Source organism: Argentina silus (assembly GCF_951799395.1).
Source record: "Argentina silus genome assembly, chromosome: 1".
Taxonomy (NCBI): domain Eukaryota; kingdom Metazoa; phylum Chordata; class Actinopteri; order Argentiniformes; family Argentinidae; genus Argentina; species Argentina silus.
Genome location: NC_139655.1, coordinates 9,607,645 through 9,627,707, shown reverse-complemented (window position 1 = coordinate 9,627,707; position 20,063 = coordinate 9,607,645). Strand labels below are relative to the sequence as shown.

Sequence of the window (20,063 nt, the reverse complement as noted above, 5' to 3'; positions counted from 1 at the left end):
GGACGTTCTGAGGCTCAGAAACTGAAAATGACGGAGAACGGAGTCGCGCACCGGGAGAAGGTGCTGAATACAGACACTATGAACCCGAATGTAAAGCGGGTTGAATATGCAGTCCGCGGTCCAATTGTGCAACGGGCGTTGCAAATTGAAAAAGAGCTCAAAGAGGTAAGTGCATAACAATGTTTCAGTTATTGCACATATACAATTACTGTCATTTGCGCAAACAGTGGTACACTGTCAGTTTTACCTTTTCTCTAAAATACTCATTAGATTCCCACACCTTCCAGCTCAAATGCCCAATTTGGATTCACGTTTGCATTACAGTTGCATGCCACTACATAGGTATTTAGTCGACAGTCTCACAGTCTATTGTAGATAACCATTATTAGATAGATGAAAAAGAGGGTCAGTGTATGGTTTACTGGATGTAAATTGCCCATGTGTAGCCTTAATGTATGGGCACTGGAGAGTTAGATTGGAGTAGAAGAGATGATACACACCACTCGATTCCCCAGAATCTTTAGCAGAGTTCCTTAATTACACAACCCTGAGTGGGGACACAGACTATAGATCAGTCCATTGGCTGACACTTTCCATGCGAAATGTGTGCACATACAAACAAGACAGAGAGAGCTTTACCATGGAGGTAAACTGTTGGTATTAGTGATGCTGATTAGTGTCAGAATTTCCTTTGGAAAGGAGACCACAAAAGAGTGAACAAAGCAGTGACCATTGTGGAGGTTGTGATGTCATCCTTGGCTGTGCTGAAACTAATGCCCAGTCTGTAAAGAAACAGACCCCCACTATAGAAGCAGTGTCTCTGAAGGCACTGCTTGCCTAAGGGATTTGCACTAATGGAGTCACATACCAATACAGTGTAATCAACTGAAAGGAGTGGCGCCATGTCACCCACTCCTATTGCCTGAGGTGGCAGTAGGAACCGGACTAGAGTGGATAGATTCAGCGTAGACATTTAATAGCCTACACACAGTCCGTCCCTCCCTCCTTCCCTCCCGCCCTACCATGTGTACCAGTCTGTGCAGTGGACCCTGTGCCAGTAAACAACTGAACCCTGCAGAGCGGGTGCCCCTTTGTGACATATCCACCCCATGGCTTCCCAGATTCCACCAGAGTATTCCAGTCTCTCTCTCTCTCTAACAATAAATCATGTGCAATTTAAGACAATGTTTATGTTTTTAGAGGGTTCAAAGAATGGACAATGATGGCACAAAGAAAGTTCAAATAATGTGTAGTGATATTGCTCTAGATATATAGATATTATATACAGTGCTGCTTGAAATTTTGTGAATCCTACAGAGATGGTCATTATTTTTGTATAAAATATTAAAATGAACTTATAAAATCTTTTATCTGAACTCCAATTCGTTATATATATATATATATATATATATATATATATATATACGTTATATATTTTCATTGTTTATTTAACAAAAGTGGTTTATTTAACAAAAACTGATTTCATGTGTGCAAAAATATGTGAACCTCTTCAGTCAATAGCTCTTGGACCTCCATTAGATAGATAGATAGGTACTTTATTGATCCCTGAGGGGAAATTAAGGCGTTACAGCAGCTCACATCACAAACAACAACAACAAAATAAAGTGACAATAGAATAATAGAATAAAAATAAAATAGACATCTGAAACATTATAAACAGTAAGAACAGTCCAGTTTAATTTAACATCCCCCAGCCTGATCTTTTCTGACGCAGGCAGAAAAGATCTCCTATAGCGCTCCTTAGTGCAACATGGTTGTAATAATCTGTTGCTAAAGGAGCTTCTCTGCTCTGCCACAGTGTCATGTAGGGGATGGGAGGGATTGTCCATGATGGCCAGGAGTTTGGTCCTCATCTTCCTATTGGCCACCTCCTCCACAGTGTCCAGGGTGACACAGAGGACAGAACCAGCTTTCCTAATAAGCTTGTTCAGCCTCTTGGTGTTACCTTCCTTGATGCTGTCCCAGCATACCACCGCGTATAGCACTGCACTGGCCACCACTGACTGGTAGAACATGTTCAGCAGAGTCCTGCATATGCCAAAGGACCTGAGCCTCCTCAGGAAATAAAGCTGGCTCTGGCCCCTCTTGTACAGGACATCTGTGTTACCAGTCCAGTTTATTGTCCAGGTGCACCCCCAGCTACTTGTAGCTCTGGACCACCTCCACGTCCTCTCCCTGGATACAAACAGGAGACAGGGGGAACCCTAGTCTTCCTAAAGTCCACCGCCATCTCCTTTGTCTTGCTGATGTTGAGTAGCTGGTGGTTCTGCTCACACCACTCAACAAAACTGTCCACCAGTCCTCTGTACTCGGTTTCCTGGCCTCCACTGACACATCCCACAATCACAGAATCGTCCGAGAACTTCTGCAGATGGCAAGTATCTGTGTTGTAGAGGGTGAAGAGGAAGGGAGACAGAACTGTCCCCTGGGGGGCGCCAGTGCTGCTTACCACCCAGTCTGGCACACATCCCTGCAGCCGTACAAACTGTGGCCTGTTGGCCAGGTAGTTTGTTATCCAGGAAACAATGGGGGAGTCCACCTGCATCCTCAGAAGCTTATCCGCAAGTAGTAAGGGCTGTATGGTGTTAAATGCACTGGAGAAGTCAAAGAACATGACCCTCACAGTGCTGCCAGCCTTATCTAAATGGGAGTGAGCTCTGCATAGCAGGTAGATGATGACATCATCCACACCAATGTCTGCCTGGTAGGCAAACTGCAGGAGGTCCAATGGGCCTCATGTGTGTGTGCAGCGATAACTTGGAGTAAACGTCTTGTATAGCCACTAATCAGTCTCTGACATCTGTTTTGAGGGATTTTTGCCCACTCGTCCTTACAGATCTCAGCCAATTGAGTGAGGTTTGAGGGGTGTCTGGCATGAATTGCCCGCTTCAGGTCCTGCCACAGCATCTCGATTGGATTTTTTGACTTGGCCAATCCAAAACACAAATCTTCTTTCTCCATTCTTTGGTAGGTGTGCTTGAATGCTTTGTGTCGTCTTGTTGGAAAACCCATTTTCAGCCCAGCTTTAGCATCATGACTGATGGCTTGACGTTCTGTTTAAGAATCTCCTGGTATACACTCACCAAACACTTTATTAGGAACACCTGTACACCTTCACATGGTGGATGTGGTGTAATGGTGTGGGGAATGTTTTCTATTTCCATTAATACCAATAAATCATTGCTTGAATGCCACAGCCTATTTCAGTATTGTTGCTGACCATGTGCATCCCTTCATGGCCACAATTTACCCATCTTCTAATGGCTACTTCCAGCATGATAATGCACCATGTCACAAAGCAAAAGTCGTCTCAAACTGGTTTCATGAACATGACTTGAAAGTGCACCTGAAAAATCTGCAGGAATTGCGTGATGCAACATGTCATCATGGACCAGAATCTCAAAGGAATGTTTCCAACATCTTGTGGAATCAATGCCACGAACAATTGAGGCTGTTTTGAGAGCAAAGGGAGGCCCTACCCAGTATTTGTATAGTATTTGTATAGTGAGTGTACCTCAGAATTTATGGTTCCCTTAATGATGTAGAGTCGTCCAAGTCCAGAGGAAGAAAAGCAGCCCCAGATCTTGACATTCCCACCACTATGCTTGACTGTTGGGATAAGGTTCTTTTGGTATTAGGCAGTGTTGGGTTTTCGCCAAACATAGTGGTTTTGATTGTGACCAAAAAGGTAAATTTTGGACTCATCTGTCCAGAGAACGGACTTCCAGAAACCTTCAGGCTTGTCCAGGTGGTCTCTGGCAAAGTTAAGATGGGCAGTTTGGTTCTTTTTTGACAGCAGAGGCTTCTTCCTAGCAACCCTCCCATGAATGCCATTTCGATTCAGTGTTCTTATTGTTGAAGCATGCACAGTTACCTGAGATGCAGCAAGGGAGGTATGCAAATTTCTAGATGTTATGTTTGGGTTGGGGTTTACCTGATTTATTATTTTTGTTGTGGCTCTTGGGGATATTTTGGAAGGGTGTCCACTTCTAGGCCGAGTTGTTGTCATGTTAAATGCTCTCCATTTGTAAATTATTTGCCTCACAGTGGACTGATGGAGCTCAAATCTTGTTGAGATGATTTTATAGCCTACCCCAGACTGATGTCCTCTCACTACCCTCTTCCTGATGTCCTCTGACATCTCCTTTCCTCTCGGCATGGTGTGTTTTGCATTCAACTGTATGGGTAACGCAAAACTGACCAGGTTTCTTATCTCATAAGTCTCATTGGTCCCACCCAAACTCTTTCCTAAAGATCTCTCCTTTTTTTTTTTTTATATATGTTTTTTAGGGCATTTCTGCTTTATTGGGATAGAGACAGTAGAGATTGACAGGAAGGATGGGAAAGAGAGGAGGGATGACATGCAAGATAGGTCGAGGGTCGGAATCGAACCAGGAACCTTGCGATTACGTGGTAAGCGCATCTCTCCTTTGATTGGTTCATTTGGTACCCAATTATTTACCCACCTGATTCTACTTACCTACTTGATTTAACCAATGCAACTTGGGGTCACTTATTTTTGCACCTGCACTAATTTCTTTATAATTTAGTTGTTCTACTACACGTATGATTTCCTCTAAACCAACATATGGAATTGGTAAATATAAACCTGCTATGTCAGATAAAAAAAGACTGGTTCTGATTAAATAAAGATTTCATGGTAAAAACTAAAAAGAAATCTATAATTGCACAAGGGGTTCACATACTTTCAAGCAGCACTGTATACATCTTATGCAACAGCAATCTAGAGATCAAAGGCTGTAGTGAAGGGTGTGGGAGGTGCTCATGACAGGTCAGCTGAGAGACCTGCATGACAGGTCAGACACTTACAACTCAGCAGAATAGATAGGATACAGGTCAGACTCGATTATTGTTGGCTGACACACCCACACCTCAGACTAGTCTTTTATTGTCGTCACCACTGGGATTAGCTTGCTAAGACTGGGTGATGCTTATTTTTTTAATTTATTTTTCTATTGTAGCTATTTAAAAAGAAACTCAGTGATATTATTGGCCAATTATTTTAGGAGAGAGCTCTGTTTATTTGGCATGGTTGGCACCCTGAGGGTCTTTTCATAAGCAATGAGTGAGTGTTGTGTAGTTCCGTGTAAAGGGACCCATGTGAACCAAAATGTGAAATTCATCAGAACATATAAAATTGGGTGTTAAATGAAAGCTAAAAGTATATATTTTGGGGAAATTAAGTAAATACATTTCGGCAATCATTTGCATGCAATAACTGCCTGAAGTCTGCGACTAGAGCCTGACAGAAACTGGAGTTTTGGTCCGACACTGTAGAAAATGTGTGTGTGTGTGTGTGTGTGTGTGTGTGTGTGTGTGTGTGTGTGTGTGTGTGTGTATATATATATATATATATATATATATATATATATATATATATATATATATATATATATATATATATATATATATATATATATATATATATATATATATATATATTTATTTATTTATTTATTTATTTATTTATTTATTTATTTATTTATTTATTTATTTATTTATTTATTTATTTATTTATTTATTTATTTATTTATTTTCTTTGGGACATAATTCCTTTTTAGCACAGTTTTCATAAGAAAAAAAATGGCAAAAAGATGCTCTTAATGCTGATTAGGTGAAAATCCATATCAATAATGACCTGAAATTATGTCCATTGGTAAATAGAGCAGCCAAATAAGAATTTCACATGTTCAGTGCACTGTATATTGTTATCAGTGGTTTACACAGATTTTCTATAATTTAGGAATGTGAGGCTGACACACATCTCAGTCTACATTAAGTAAACACTCTTATGCAGAATTACTTGTAGTAAGTGCTTGCATCACGAGGCTGACCGACTCATCATAAAAACAAGTCACATGAAACCCCTTAAAAAGTGATGCTGGTCTCTCTCGTCCAGATCAGTGTCATCAATGCCTGGTGCTGAAGAGAAGAACACTGGGCTGACCAAGGACGAGGATAGGCAGTTCTCACACAGTGAACAGCAGACTCTTTGTTGGACCCAAACGAGGGCCTAGAACAAGAAAGTGAGAGCTGTGCACCCTTCCCCAGACTTCAGAAACTCACAGACATAGCCTACATATGAACACCCACAACAAATGCACATATTGACATGATAGATGCATATGTAATGTATGCTCAACTAAGAGCTGGTTGTCCTGATATTTTACTGTGTATTTCATTCTATATTATATAATCCAATCAGAAAAGCTTCAATGGCCTTTTTGTCATGGTTTATTACTTGGAAAATATCTGGGCTGCGTTTCTCTCCATAGCAGTGTGACCCTGTAAGCTAGGAAAGGACACTTGAATAAGGGATTTGGCAACTATTTGATTCTTTATTTGAACCTTTATCCCTGTTAAAGGCTAGTGTCATTGAGATCTTAAGAAAGACCTGTTCCAAGACGGCATTCTTCTTCTTGACTGAAAAAATTAAATTGTAGCTCAAACAGAAAGGTCAGGCTGATAAGTGACATTTAATAACACTCATAAAGTGTCCCCCTGGGGACCTGGGGATGAAAGTCACAGTGGCTGAATCAGGACCCTTATCCCAGATGACTGGGGCTGAATGAAGTATGGAGCACAAATGTCATGTCGGCTGATTTAATTGTAGCAGTAACAGGTGAAGCATATTACCAACACATCCAGAGGCACCAGACCAGACAAGACCTACCATGAAGATTAAATGAAGCGCAAACACGAGAGGTAAAGGGTGACTCACTAAACAGATATGCTCTGGAAAATCTATATAATAGGCTGTAGAAAAAAACTGTTTCTGATGTTACACAACTTAACAAAAGTACTAAAGGAACTCAACCTTTTATATGCCACCATTAGCATAACAGTGGACAACTTCACACTGCACCATTAATTCTGAGTATACCCCCTCGCCATCGCCAAAACAGTGAAGTGTCTGTCCCTTTCCTGTCCTTTGCCCCGGCCCGAATAGCCCTACCCCACCAGTGTGTTCTCTCCCCCCCATATCCCCTGTGCCAGGCTGACTCTATGCCAGGCTCGGTCTTTACAGGTCCACTGGACCACAGGGCACAAGGCTGCTAATGAGAGGGGAGGCCTGGGGGATATTTGCTGTGTGTGATGATGAATGAACAAACACATCTCATACAATTTGAGAATAGTATACATCAAGAGAGGAGAGAGAGCCAACCTTTAGTCATATGTATGTGTCATCTGTCTCTGTGAGTCCTAGCTAAGTGTTTTGGGTTATGTTGAACTCATGTTATTCTATGGTTATTACCGGTAAATGGTTTTGGGGTCTCTGGATTGAGGTTGTTGTGGTAGACCAGCGCTGTTCTCTTGCTCTGTGTTTGTAGAATGAAATCCTCTCTGTCCCTGCCTGAGCACACTGCTGTCCCAGTACAAACACACAAGCCAGGGTCACCCTCTACCTCTTCCATTTTGATTGGCGGATACTAGAGACGCCCCCTGATGTTGACCAATGGGAGACGAGCAGGAAGGTCTCCTGTCAGTTAAGTTTTCAGTTGGAAAAGAAAAAAACTGATGGCGTGTCTAGCCTTGGAGAGGAGAGTTGTCACGCAGCCTAGGGCTCTGCACAAGGCATTATCAGAGCTTCTCACAGCATCCTGCCATATGCACCATCTACCTTATCTTTTTATTGGTGACTGTATGTAGATTACACTTGCTTCACAGCTACTAGAGAATAAAAACATATGCTGTCAACTATGTGCTACTGCACTGTGCTATGTCCAAGTTTTGTCCCTTTATGTACAAGGCAAAATGTTCTTTAGTGAGCCACTGAAGCAAATTGTTTCCTTTTCTAAGCTGTTTTCTGATACTTCTCCAGTGTCACCGGTTAGAATGAAATGATGGTTATGAGATAACCACCAGAGAGGGAAAATGGTGACTGTCTTGAACAAGACAGACAGCAAGAGAGGGAGAAAGGCAAAAAAATAGCTGAATTGGCACAAGAGCTGCATTGTTGTTCATCTGTCCTTCCATTCCGCATAGTGGAGGATAACAGCTGTGTCCTGGCTCTCCCTCTCTCTGACATCCTGTTGGTGTCAGGGATGAGTACCCTCCTTGTTATGCTGTCCAATATTTGAATGAGCATACATTCTTAACCAATAAGGTGCACTGTAGAAGTGTAATATGTTTTTTTTTTTATTATGTAGAACTTTGAAGTTGTTGAAACCAACTGGAATTTCCAAATGTCATTCATACCTGTGTAAATAAACTCTCTCTCTCTCTTTCTTTTTCTCCATCTGCAGGGAGTTAAGAAGCCTTTCACAGAGGTCATAAAGGCCAACATTGGCGACGCCCATGCCATGGGCCAGCGACCAATCACATTTCTCAGACAGGTGGGTTTTTTCATCTCTCAAAGCTGTGGTGTTTTGTGAGTTTTAAGTGTTCCATTATTACACATGGCTAAAACCTTTCTATGTGTGTCCTCCTGTCAGGTTTTAGCGCTGTGCTCCTACCCAGAACTCCTAGATGACAACAAGTTTCCAGAGGACGCTAAGAACAGAGCACAACGGATCCTTCAGGCCTGCGGAGGGGGCAGCTTAGGTGAAAGAACTCTCTGCTCACCATGTGCGTGTGTTCATCTTTCAAATGTGATAATCCATAGAACTCATTATTTATTTTTGATATTTCCAGGGGCATACAGTGCAAGTCAGGGCATCGAGTGCATACGGCAGGATGTGGCTCGTTACATTGAGAAGCGGGATGGTGGAATCCCTTCTAATCCTGACAACATCTACCTCTCCACCGGGGCGAGCGATGCCATTGTGGTAAGAAGGATGTTGATATAGAACAGCTGAGAACCTATTCCTATCTGCTTCTATCCTCCCAATGCCAAATTGGATCTTCCTTCCTCCTCTCATCCCCTACTCTCCCCTCCTCTCCCCTCCTCTCTCCTGTAGACAATGCTGAAGTTGTTGGTGTCTGGTGAGGGGAGAACGCGTACAGGGGTAATGATATCCATTCCTCAGTATCCTCTCTACTCTGCTGCTCTGGCTGAGTTGGCAGCTGTGCAGATCAGCTACTACCTGGACGAGGACAAGTGCTGGAGCCTTGATGTCAGTGAGCTGCGGCGCGCTGTGAAGGCAGCCAGGGAGCACTGCATCCCCCGTGCCCTCTGCATCATCAACCCTGGAAACCCCACCGGTACTCACTAACACAGTGGGCATCATTTCAGATCTGCCTTTTGATTGTTTAACCATCCACCATGCATGACTAATATGCCACAATGTTAGAATTTAGACTCTGAATCAACTATTTTATGTATTTATAATGACCATCAATGAAGTCAAGATGGGACAACACTTTTGCAACATTGTAGAGTTTTAGTAGTACCACAACATACTTACTCTAGCTGATGTCTAGAAAACATTGTCAACCTTGCAACCATAGAACAACTGAAAATGCCCAGGGGGGAATTTTCATTCCTGAAACACCAGATTGGTGGTGAGTCTTTTTTGCCAATGCCTATCCTATTGAGCAGACTCTTGTACTCTCTATCCTTTAATAGGTCAGGTCCAGAACAGGCAGTGCATTGAAGATGTGATCCGATTTGCTGCTGAGGAGCACCTTTTCCTCATGGCTGATGAGGTAACTCTTCAATACAGTCCCTCTTTTATTCTCATGTTTTCCTCACTCTGTATTGTAATGTGTATTCATCCCTCCCTCTGTGTCTGTCAGGTGTATCAGGATAACGTGTATGCAGACGGCTGCAAGTTCCACTCCTTTAAGAAGGTGCTTTTTGAGATGGGACCAAAGTACTCCAGCACTGTGGAGCTGGCCTCCTTTCACTCCACCTCTAAATGTTACATGGGAGAGTAAGTCTGTGGCTACATGCACAATTGCACACACACACATACATACATTCTCACAAAAGATGACTGAAGCCATACAAACACACCATAACCCTAACCCTTAAAGTATGATCATACTGATTGTACTTAACAGTTTATTTCCTGATAACTGCCTGGCAGGTGTGGCTTCAGGGGGGGCTACATGGAGGTGATCAATCTGGATCCTGATGTGAAGGTCCAGCTCACTAAGCTGGTGTCAGTGCGCCTGTGCCCCCCAGTCCCTGGCCAGGCTCTCCTAGACCTGGTGGTCAACCCCCCTCAGCCTGATGAGCCGTCCTACGCAACCTTCATCAAGGTCAGAACACTGTCACACACTGTCACTGAGTGTGATAGACAGAGTGACAGTTTACTTCAAAATCAAAGATCCCAATCTTTCTGGATTAAGGCATACAGCTGGATCAACCTGACCTCCTTCTACAACCCTTCTACAGGAGCGTACAGCCGTCCTGGCTGATCTGGCTGAGAAGGCCAAGCTTACAGAGCAGATCCTCAACACAGTCCCCGGGATCAGCTGTAACCCGGTACAGGGAGCCATGTACACTTTCCCCCGCATCATACTGCCAGAGCACGCCATAAAAGAGGCCAAGGTCTCACTATACCCCACTGTGTTTCGCTCTTTCTCTTTTTGTATCTCTCCTTTTCTTGTTGCTGGTGTTTTTTTCGGTAGCCTGTTTCTGTCTATTTGTAAAACTATGTGCCCTAACATACAATATATATATCTCCATTGCCCTAGTTACTTTCTTGATTTAGAAAATATGGTCAGATAAAAGACAGGGCCTTTCCAATCAAAATAGCATGATGCGACTTGGTCCAATGCAGCACCATGATGTGGTTTGTCCCATGGCCCTACTCTTTCTGTGCTTGTGTAGGAGAAGGGCCAGGCCCCAGACATGTTCTACTGTATGCAGCTGCTGGAGGAGACCGGCATCTGCTTGGTCCCAGGGAGTGGATTCGGACAGAGGGATGGAACCTATCACTTCAGGTTAGCCCTGCCTGCTGCTACCATACAATGTCAGAACCATTATTCCCAAGATATGGTGCATGCTTAGATAACTCCTCTCTCTCTCTCGCTCTTCCTCTAGGATGACCATCTTGCCCCCTACTGAAAAGCTGAAGGTGGTATTGGACAAAGTCAGGGAGTTCCATCAGCGTTTTACAGAGCAGTACTCCTAACCCCCTCTCCTTGATCCTCCCCTTCCTAGTTTACCTGGTCTGTTTGTACACAGGACCCTAGCTGCCCTTAGAACCTGTGAAAATCTATATTATCCACTCTAACTGACTGTGTGCCAGTATCTCATGAAGTGCCTTTGTGTGACTGGTACAGCCCCCACAACAACACACCTCCTGTATGACTTTCTCAGTGTCCCAGAGTTCACATTTCGAGGGGTAAAACAAAATGCACTTTTTTTACCTTGGTACCTGGATTGCAGTAATGTTTTTAGCCAAATTTGTAGTTGTCTGTAAGCATCTGTGTAATCTTCAAGTCATGATCATACCAGTTCAGGGTTTAGCTACTGTTCTGACAATGTTTCAAATGTTTGAATAGCCCTAATATTTTTGCAGTTCATACATCAACTCTATGGTCCAAAATGGGGAGTAAATAGTTTGCGTAGATGTAGACCAGCAGAGGGCGTACAATTGATGTCACATTGAAAAAGGGTACTGTTTGGGAGAACAGGTGTTTGTAATGTGTGTGATGAACACTCAGAATGTAGACATTTGTAATAATTAATGTTGATTTTATTGTCTGTGAAAATATAAATAAAAGTTCAATTTCTACATTAAGTCTTGTGCCAAGTTAGAAGCTGAAAGTCACAGACCACTAATCTAGAGTTTATCACGTGTACAAGTGGCATTGATGTTGATGTTATCCTGATGAAGACCTAGTTGGGGTCGAAACGTCCTTGTTAATAAAGTAACACATTTTTAGGAGCAGTTAAACCTTACCAACAAGGCTCAATACCCACACACTACAATAAAAAGGGGTCTGACAAATAATAACATATCCATCTGTGAAATAAACAGCTGAAAATGTTGAGTATAACGCATTGTATGTTCTCTATTTTCAAATTCTATAAGCCTTCCTCTTCAAGGTTCCCTGAGAAGAAGAAATGAATGAAAAAACATTACGTTTGGACTGGGTCCCGCATCTTCATCTAGTTTTTGGCTGCAATGCAAAATTACAAATAGCTGCACATGTAGACAATAGCAGCCTATTGTCTATAAATAATGCTTTCCTACTACAAACATTTTTTCCCAAAGAAAATCTTGAAAAAGCATGTCGCGTGCATACTGCATGTACAGTAAAACAGGCAAGTGCAAACTCCATCCACTGGCGTCAGAAACGGGTTATGTGTTCTGCAGAACGCGACCAGCAGACCACAGAAGAAAATAAGAGACTCAAGTGATTGACATAATGAGACACCAATTGACTTTTAGAAGCTCTGTATTGTAACCAATCCAAATACAGATTGGGCATGAACAGGAAGTATGCACTACATCTAGCTTGTAGCAATTTTTTGCAGCGCAAGTCGCATGTCAGATTCAACGTTTAGCTCAGTAGATAATTATATCGTGAATATGCACTATTAGATATTTCAGTACTATAACATTAACGTTTATTTTACAGGACTTTCACTTCTGACATCTAATCCCAGCAAATACTCCTTCAACGGTAAGTTATCATTGGAGTAGGTGCCCGACGTGCTTCGCTAGCTAGCTAGCTAATCCATTCATGTTTTGCTTTTGTTAACCACAAAACATTCCTTACCATGTCACTGTCACTGATGGTCTCGTCTCCTTCATATGTTTGTATATCACCATCAAACTCAAATCAATGGAATTCAAACATAAAATGTAACTACCTAGATAGTGATGAGACGAATTACTGTAGACGGACCGCAATCTGCTTCCAAAGAAAAGTGGTGGGGTGACCGCTTTTATGTTGAATCCCAGAGATTCCCAACAATATGTGTCGTTCACAGCGATGGGGGAGGTTGAGCTGTCCTGTCTCGCCTATGTGAAGATGTATCTGCACGCCTGTCTGTTTCCACGGTGCAGTGTCAATGGGCTGCTGTTGTCGTCCAGCCCGGCAGGTGGGGCAGTGTGCGTAACAGACTGTGTCCCCTTGCTCCACTCTCACCTGCCTCTAGCCCCCATCACTCAGCTGGCCCTCACACAGGTACTAGGTATTGTCTTTTCAGCCCAGCATAATGTCTCTGAGATGGTCAAATACATGTGCCTGTGAGTTGTGGTTCAAATTGTTGTTATTCACTACAATGTACTTCGCTTCAGGTGGATGTGTGGTGTGCACAGACCCAGCAGAGGATTGTAGGATACTACCAAGCCAATGCCTGTGTGTCAGACAGCAGGTGGGTCCCCTGTAGTAGTGGTCCAGCAGCATCTTCAAGATGTCTTTGTCTCTCTCTCTCTCTCTCTCTCTCTTGTGCATTGACATTTCCTATCATGTTTTTCTGGCACAGCTGAATCTGGTTTATTCTGGGTTTCTTTTATGTTTAGTATCCTCTCAACTATGTTTTTAACCCTATCCACTCTCTCGTTCTCTTTCCCACCGGTTAGCCCTACACCATGTGCGCTGAAGATAGCAGACAAGATTGCTGAGCAATGTAACAACGCAGTATTGTTAATGGTATGGACTTCGTTCTTGTGGTGGATGTGGGTGGGTGGGTGGGTGGGTGTGTTGGTGTGTGGGTATATGTATGTCTGTACGGCTGTAGTGCCTGCATGGACGCAGGACATTTTTTGTTCATTTTATTTTGTATGTTGTCAGCTCCACTCCAACTGTCTGTTTCCTGTGTCTGGGTGCCTTTTCAGATTGACGGTGGGAAGATGTCTCCTGACTACAGGGTTCCCCCCATTGTAATGTATGAGCGTAAAGACACTAGATGGACCCTCAAAGACAAACACACGTAAGAGCTGACCTGACTGGTCTTCCATCTCTGCATGCTGTATACCCTTCTGTCTAGAATCAAGATTTATAACCACTGTTTGCTTTTCTGTTGGTACACCTCCATAGTGCTTTTAGAGTCCATCGGGTTGAGGTTGGCACTCAAATTCTAATGCTCTGAGTCAGTACCTTTTAAGAGACATTAAAAGTTTGTCAAATGCTTTGTCAGACTTAGTGATCTAATGTCAAGTTGGGTCCATGCCCCTGTAGCAGGCATCACGCTACTGCAAACAGTATTGCTTCCTCGCACTCCCAAGCTCACACGAGTCTCGGACCTGCGTCCTCTGTATTGCCAACACGTGATCATCACCGAAATACCCAATGGAAACCAGCTACACTACCGAAAAGCTAGCAATTCGATGGCACGAGTTTACCATCTCAGCTCGGTTACACCCCATGCCATTTGTTGTGTAGATCCAACTATATGCCACAATTTCAAATGAATGGAAAATACCAACACCACTTAGTTCCCTGGTTTTATTTGGTGCTTATCTTTCCCATTAATTTGGTTATTGAGGCATTTAGCTGCATCAACACATCCAATGGCATGGGACATGGACATCTCTACATTGGACCTCTTAAAATCTGAAAAACGTATGTCAAATTTAGATTTTTGGAGTGAACTAAAGGAGTAATGTTTATGCTGCTGTTGTTTTTCTTCCAGGATAATGCTACGGCAGTGGGAGGAGACTCGGTCTATAGCGAGTCAGATACTGGATTCTGGAGATCACACGTTGTTAGTGGATTTTGACAGCCATTTGGATGACATAACAAAGGACTGGACGAATCAGAAACTCAATGCCAAGATAGCAGAGCTTGCCTCACCTGCCAATGGCAATATCTAAAATATGGTCATGGTGTTCAGAATATTGGAATATTTATGTATTCACCTACTGAAAGTAAACATATTTTGTCCGAAATATTGTTTTCAAGCATCGTTTAATGCAGTAACACAGGACAATGACATGTAATATAGGACATAGATGAATAACATATTTACATCTAGAAAAATCTGTGCAGTCTTCCACCTTCCATCGGTGTGTCAGTCCAGAGTGCCTTGTGTTATAAACCCAACAGTCACGTTAACCTGCTTACAACCACAATCTGAGTAGTTCACTGTGTGCCAATGAATTTACAACAGATATGTGCAACATGCTGTCCCACTGCTTTCAGAGTGTAACTTTGTATTAATTAAACTACATCTACAAACATTTAGAGTATTTGTGTATATGTAAACATTGATTCATAAGAAAGGAGTATCTTTTCTGATTTAATCCCTTTTTAATAAAAAAAGTGATAATATGTTCCCTGCCCCCCCCATTCTAGAAAGGTTGTGCTCATCACTACTGTTATAAACCAATACCACAGACAAGTTTGTCCTGCAACTAGTGATTGGTTTGATGAAACCAGACTGCAGCTTAATAGCCCATCATGGTTGTTATGGTGTTTCTTCATATAATGCTTACAAAACTTGGAATAAAGTAAATAGTCAACAACTGTGTTATCATAAACAATGTGAGGCAAGTAAAAATGTATGGATTTTCAAATGGAGTCATGACATGACAGTAAGCATTAATAACAAATGAACTAAGTTGATTCCATCAAAGAGTGCCAGCTTGAATTCAGAACAATAATGTGTCATCACATGTTGAGGTTCATTAACAGTAAAGACAGCAGAAGACTGAACCAATGTGATGGCTTCCATGTACATGATGGCTTTTCTAAAGGACTCTTTGGATAATTATATGAGAAGTCCATTCAGGTGCCTGTGATTGAATGTTCACTGGGCACTGGCACTAGGCTGAGGGTGACTTCTCCCAGTGGTGATCGGCTGGCCAGCTGCTGGAGGAGGGTCATGGACTCCCTAAAGGCCTGTGCTTCTTTGACTTGCTGTTTAGCCCAGGGAAAGGAAATCTGAGAAAGGAAGGGAGGGACGAAATGTCACTCTATTTTTCAGTTGTCCTGTGTATACATATATCTTGTAAGTCAAATGTGTTAACTTCCCATAGAGATGTTCCAACATGTAATTTCACATGCACATTTTCAAATCAACACAACAACAATATTGAATGCTAAGAAATGCACATCAAGTAATATAAGTTATACTACTTATATAACATCAATAGGACATCACTAATAGTCAGATTGTAGAGATGATCAACAAAAAGTATGCTGTTGTAGAAATTTCACCCTTGTGAAATAAGATGTCTTTCAGTTCCAAAAAGCATTTAGTCAACTGTTTATTGTTCAAGCAAAATAGTATTGTATGGTACACCGAGTATACCAGGTAAATTAAAGGCAGTCCAAATACAACTACATGTTTGAGACACACATTTTATACAATACTATTCAAGTGGCAGATAGTAGTTTCAGAGGTGTCACTGAGGCCCCTTATTCATTCTTCCCATATGGTGACTAGACAGACGTGTTTGATTCGATTAATTGCTAACACTTTCTTACACTGTGCAGAGAGGAGTGGTGAAGAATGAACCATTTGTAACTCAGTAGGAGTTAGTGGGGAACTGTTGGGGCCACTGTACCTCTGTGATGATGAGTTTGCTGGACGGATCCTCTTTGTCACTGAATTCCTCTCCAAAACACAGGGTGATGCCACACTGAGGGGGGTCGCCTCCATAACTGCGGAACATGTCCAGCTCTACGGACACGGACACGGACACACACATCAGACAATCAAACCGACATACAGTATTAATATCAAATCAAAGTCTGCTAAATAGGGACAGGAAAACACAGGGCCCTAGTTATAAAGCCTATTGAGAGATCCTCGGCAACAGCCAGTGACCAGCCCCATGTCACTCACTCTGTCTGAACACCTCTCTGTTGAAGAGCATTACAGGATCCACAGCACGGTCCATCTTGTTGGGCTTTTGTGTGGGGGTGTGGGGCCCAGTCCAGAACACCCGGCCCTGGCAAAAGCGCTTGCCGTAGATCCCTCCCCCCGTGGTGGTCAGCATCATGCCTTTCTCCATGAAGGGAAGCAGGGTGGACAGGGCCTGGAGCCGTGGGCCGAGGCCAGGCATGGAGGTCAGGGTGGACGGGGGCTCTGGGAGGGGAATGCGTGGGAACGCCCCAACCATCATGGAGGAAGAGGTGGGGGGAACAGGGGCAGAGGGCAGGAACGTGATTCTGATATCACTTCCAATGATCTCACGTCTGAGCACTTCCTGTCCAATGTACTTCACCAAGACAAGGAAAGAGTCCTGGGCTGAGAAGAGAGAGAGGGAGAGAGAGAGAGAGAGACAGAGTAGGGAGTAGTTAACACAACATGCATGGAGTAGACAGTATGTGAATCCAAAGCAGATCTGACATACTCTGTTAAGCCATGAGGGCTCATGCATCTGTGTTATTACCTCCAAGCGGGACAGTCTCGATCGTGAAGTTCACCTGGATCTCATCAACCGCTACAGACAAGACGAGAGCATTTCAAAAGCATGTCAATTAACCAACATGTCATTGCAACTCGGGAGTGCAAAGGTAAGGCTGAGAATGTCAGCTTTAACAAACATACTGAAGATGGGGTTTTGAGAGACATTATGGGCCGGTTTCCCAGTTTCTGGTATAAATCACACTTGTAATGGAAGTTCTCAATTAGTTTTTGTTTAGGATTAGTTTTAAAATGTGTCTGGTAAACCAGCCCTTCAAGAACAAAGACAAAATCAGTTTGATTTACTACCATCGCTTTTCAGGATGACTGTCGACTGGCCGACCTCATCTAGCTGGACTGTAACACAGTTTTCCTCCTCCATCTCCTGGACAGACTGAAAAAACACAGATACAACACACACATATATATTAATAATATTGAGAAAAACATTCTTGAGCCATCATCATTTTCTCCTTCTGAATGACATACCATGCTGATTGGTATAGAGGTGACAACCTCCTCTTTCATCTGCTTTGCTTGGATCTCCTCCTCACTGTCTGATTCGCTGCTCCTTCTTTTCCTCCTCCTTGTTCTGCCTTGGCCCTTCATGTCTCTGCACACTAATCCTGTCAAGAGTTATACAACAGTCAAATAACATTGATTTTCTCACAAGAATTTCAGGTGTGGAGGTTGGATTAGACAGTACAATAATAAATACAGAACAGCACAATTCACACAATATATGGCAAATACAATTACAGAGTATGAGTGTAAGTAGGGACTATTAGGTCAGAATTTGTCAGGACTGCACTTTAACATCATCCCCATGGATACAAACTAGCATACATTCGTATACTGTTATACATTCGATAAGATATTAAGATATTAGGGTATAAGGGTCCCTAGACCTCTGGTGTACAACACATAGCATTGTAGAAATGTTCTAATCAGTATTCAACCTTGTTGTCAACCACCAGTGTGGGTGTGTGTGGACCACTTATGTCATGGACACTGTCACCTTGGACTACTTATCAACTCAAGAATGCAGATGCAATGACCTATGATGAGGTTGATGTGGTTATGGATTTGTGCATGGGGACACATGTTCCTCTAAGAAGTTCCTCTATTGGGTTAGTAACAAAGGAAAAAACAAAACAAATCATGTTGCAAGTGAGTGGTGAGTGTTTCCATTGCAATTAGTATAAAGGAGTGCCTGTGAGTGTGTGTTTTGTATCTCACCCTGTTCATTGATGGGCACAAGGAGGTACACTTTGTATGGCTCTGAAATGTCAAGCTGTGACCTATCGCCAACTTCTCTGAACTCTGTGCTCTTGTTGAGGGCGCAGCGCAGCCGGGTCTTCCATGAAGCCGGGTCAGCACGATCCCCATCTGACAGCTTCCCCTTAAAGGCCGCCCAAGCCTGTGAGGTAGGGTGGGGTATCTTTATTCTTATGAAACAATTAAAATATGTATTGTTTTGCTGATTTCGGACCTTCAATTCAAAATTTCAGTTTTCTGTGCTGGAAACACATTTAATTTTACATGATGAAAAGCTGTCACAACAATAAAATTAGTCACTGAACTAGTGAAATGCTCATTGTGTTAGTACCTTGAAGATGGCAGCGTCCTCTTCGCTGCGGAAGTCTTGTTTTCCAGCGTGTTTCCAGGGGATCCGGAACATGGTTTTGGCACCATTATCCCATTCAAGCCCGGGGTACTTCCTACTGTTGACCTGCAGCCCAACATTCAACAGGACACAAAAAGTGAGAGAGAAACACTCACCCATGCCCACGTTCCCTGCACCTCTAACCACCCCCAGACCAACTAATACACTCAAACACCCACATCAACTATTACAGTAGGCTATTCTAAGTGTACATGAACAGTATATTTGCATATACTGAGCTCATAGTCCACATCCCTCCTGCCACCTCACACTAACCTGTTCTACCATCCATGAGCGTAGTTTGCGTGTAGAGCGAGTTCTTCTAGGTGCCATGGCTGTGAAGACAGTCACTTAATTTCAGTCTAAAGTTAAACTGCAATTCAGACACATTATGGTAGCTAGTAGTATATGTATCCATGATAGAATGAGGAAATCTCTTTCTGCTTTCACAAGATTCTTTATTTGTCACGTGCATACAAGTATACAGTGAAATGCAAAAGTGACAGTGCCACAGAGTAGTGCAACAATAAGTTTTAAAATAGAATAAAATAAAATAAAATAGAAGTAGTAAAAAATATAAACAGTATAACGGCCAGCACGCGCGCGCGCGCACACACACACACACAATTAATGTCTATTGTTCTCGTTTTGCTACTGCTAAGAACATTCATTATCTAGTAGAATAGATAGAATTAGAAGAATATTCTGATTCGTGACTTGTTACTAGTGGTTTAAAACCAATTAATTAAGCTGTATCGGTTTCCTAGGTAATGTAATGAAATAAAATAAAGAAACAAGCAGCTGTCAAAATACCTTTCGTAAAACCACAATTGCTAATTCATAGAGTTCACACTTTTCCAGAGGTGATATCCATGTAAATTCCGATGACAGAAAGCACTTAAGTTTCACTTACCTTAGGTTGCGTTTCGTCAGTACAGCTGAGAGGCGCACTTCACTTAGAACGGAAAATCTCTTTCCTGACAAACCCAGAAGCCTGCCTCGCTCTGAGTTGCACCTTTTCCCAGAAATCACGTGACTTATGATAAGACTACTAGTGTGGCACTAGGGGGCGACATTACACCGGTTAAATTAAACAGCTGAAGGAGAAACACAAAACAATACCAACAAACAGGAAAACAACAACAAACAACA

General features: G+C 42.5%; 3 protein-coding genes across 7 annotated transcripts; 2 read left to right on the top strand and 1 right to left on the bottom strand.

Moving 5' to 3' along the window:
* Positions 1-11,560, top strand: LOC310822193 (alanine aminotransferase 2-like). Its single transcript, XM_083694544.1, has 11 exons — positions 1-165; positions 8,289-8,378; positions 8,478-8,586; positions 8,677-8,810; positions 8,943-9,186; positions 9,551-9,630; positions 9,721-9,857; positions 10,014-10,188; positions 10,325-10,480; positions 10,763-10,875; positions 10,976-11,560. The coding sequence occupies exons 1-11, from the start codon at positions 28-30 to the stop codon at positions 11,064-11,066; spliced, it is 1,467 nt and encodes a 488-aa protein (XP_083550670.1). The 5' UTR covers positions 1-27; the 3' UTR covers positions 11,067-11,560.
* An 833-nt stretch (positions 11,561-12,393) lies between these two features.
* emc9 (ER membrane protein complex subunit 9) lies at positions 12,394-15,071 on the top strand. The gene is made up of 6 exons (XM_083677791.1): positions 12,394-12,567; positions 12,878-13,074; positions 13,188-13,264; positions 13,473-13,542; positions 13,728-13,822; positions 14,525-15,071. Exons 2-6 carry the CDS (start codon positions 12,880-12,882, stop codon positions 14,703-14,705), a joined length of 618 nt encoding a protein of 205 aa, XP_083533917.1. The 5' UTR covers positions 12,394-12,567; positions 12,878-12,879; the 3' UTR covers positions 14,706-15,071.
* irf9 (interferon regulatory factor 9) lies at positions 14,783-19,873 on the bottom strand. Of its 5 annotated transcripts, none has more exons than XM_083677744.1 (10): positions 19,825-19,873; positions 19,188-19,246; positions 18,855-18,977; positions 18,485-18,693; positions 17,735-17,871; positions 17,555-17,639; positions 17,232-17,282; positions 16,682-17,086; positions 16,401-16,516; positions 14,783-15,774 (listed from the first exon to the last, which is right to left on the bottom strand). In XM_083677744.1, the coding sequence occupies exons 3-10, from the start codon at positions 18,938-18,940 to the stop codon at positions 15,619-15,621; spliced, it is 1,245 nt and encodes a 414-aa protein (XP_083533870.1). In that variant the 5' UTR covers positions 18,941-18,977; positions 19,188-19,246; positions 19,825-19,873; the 3' UTR covers positions 14,783-15,618. The 5 variants fall into 5 exon arrangements, with proteins under 5 accessions (XP_083533870.1, XP_083533867.1, XP_083533869.1 ...); XM_083677741.1 differs by having other exon boundaries at positions 18,485-18,665; XM_083677743.1 differs by having other exon boundaries at positions 17,555-17,630; positions 18,485-18,665.
* Positions 19,874-20,063: the final 190 nt, after the last annotated feature.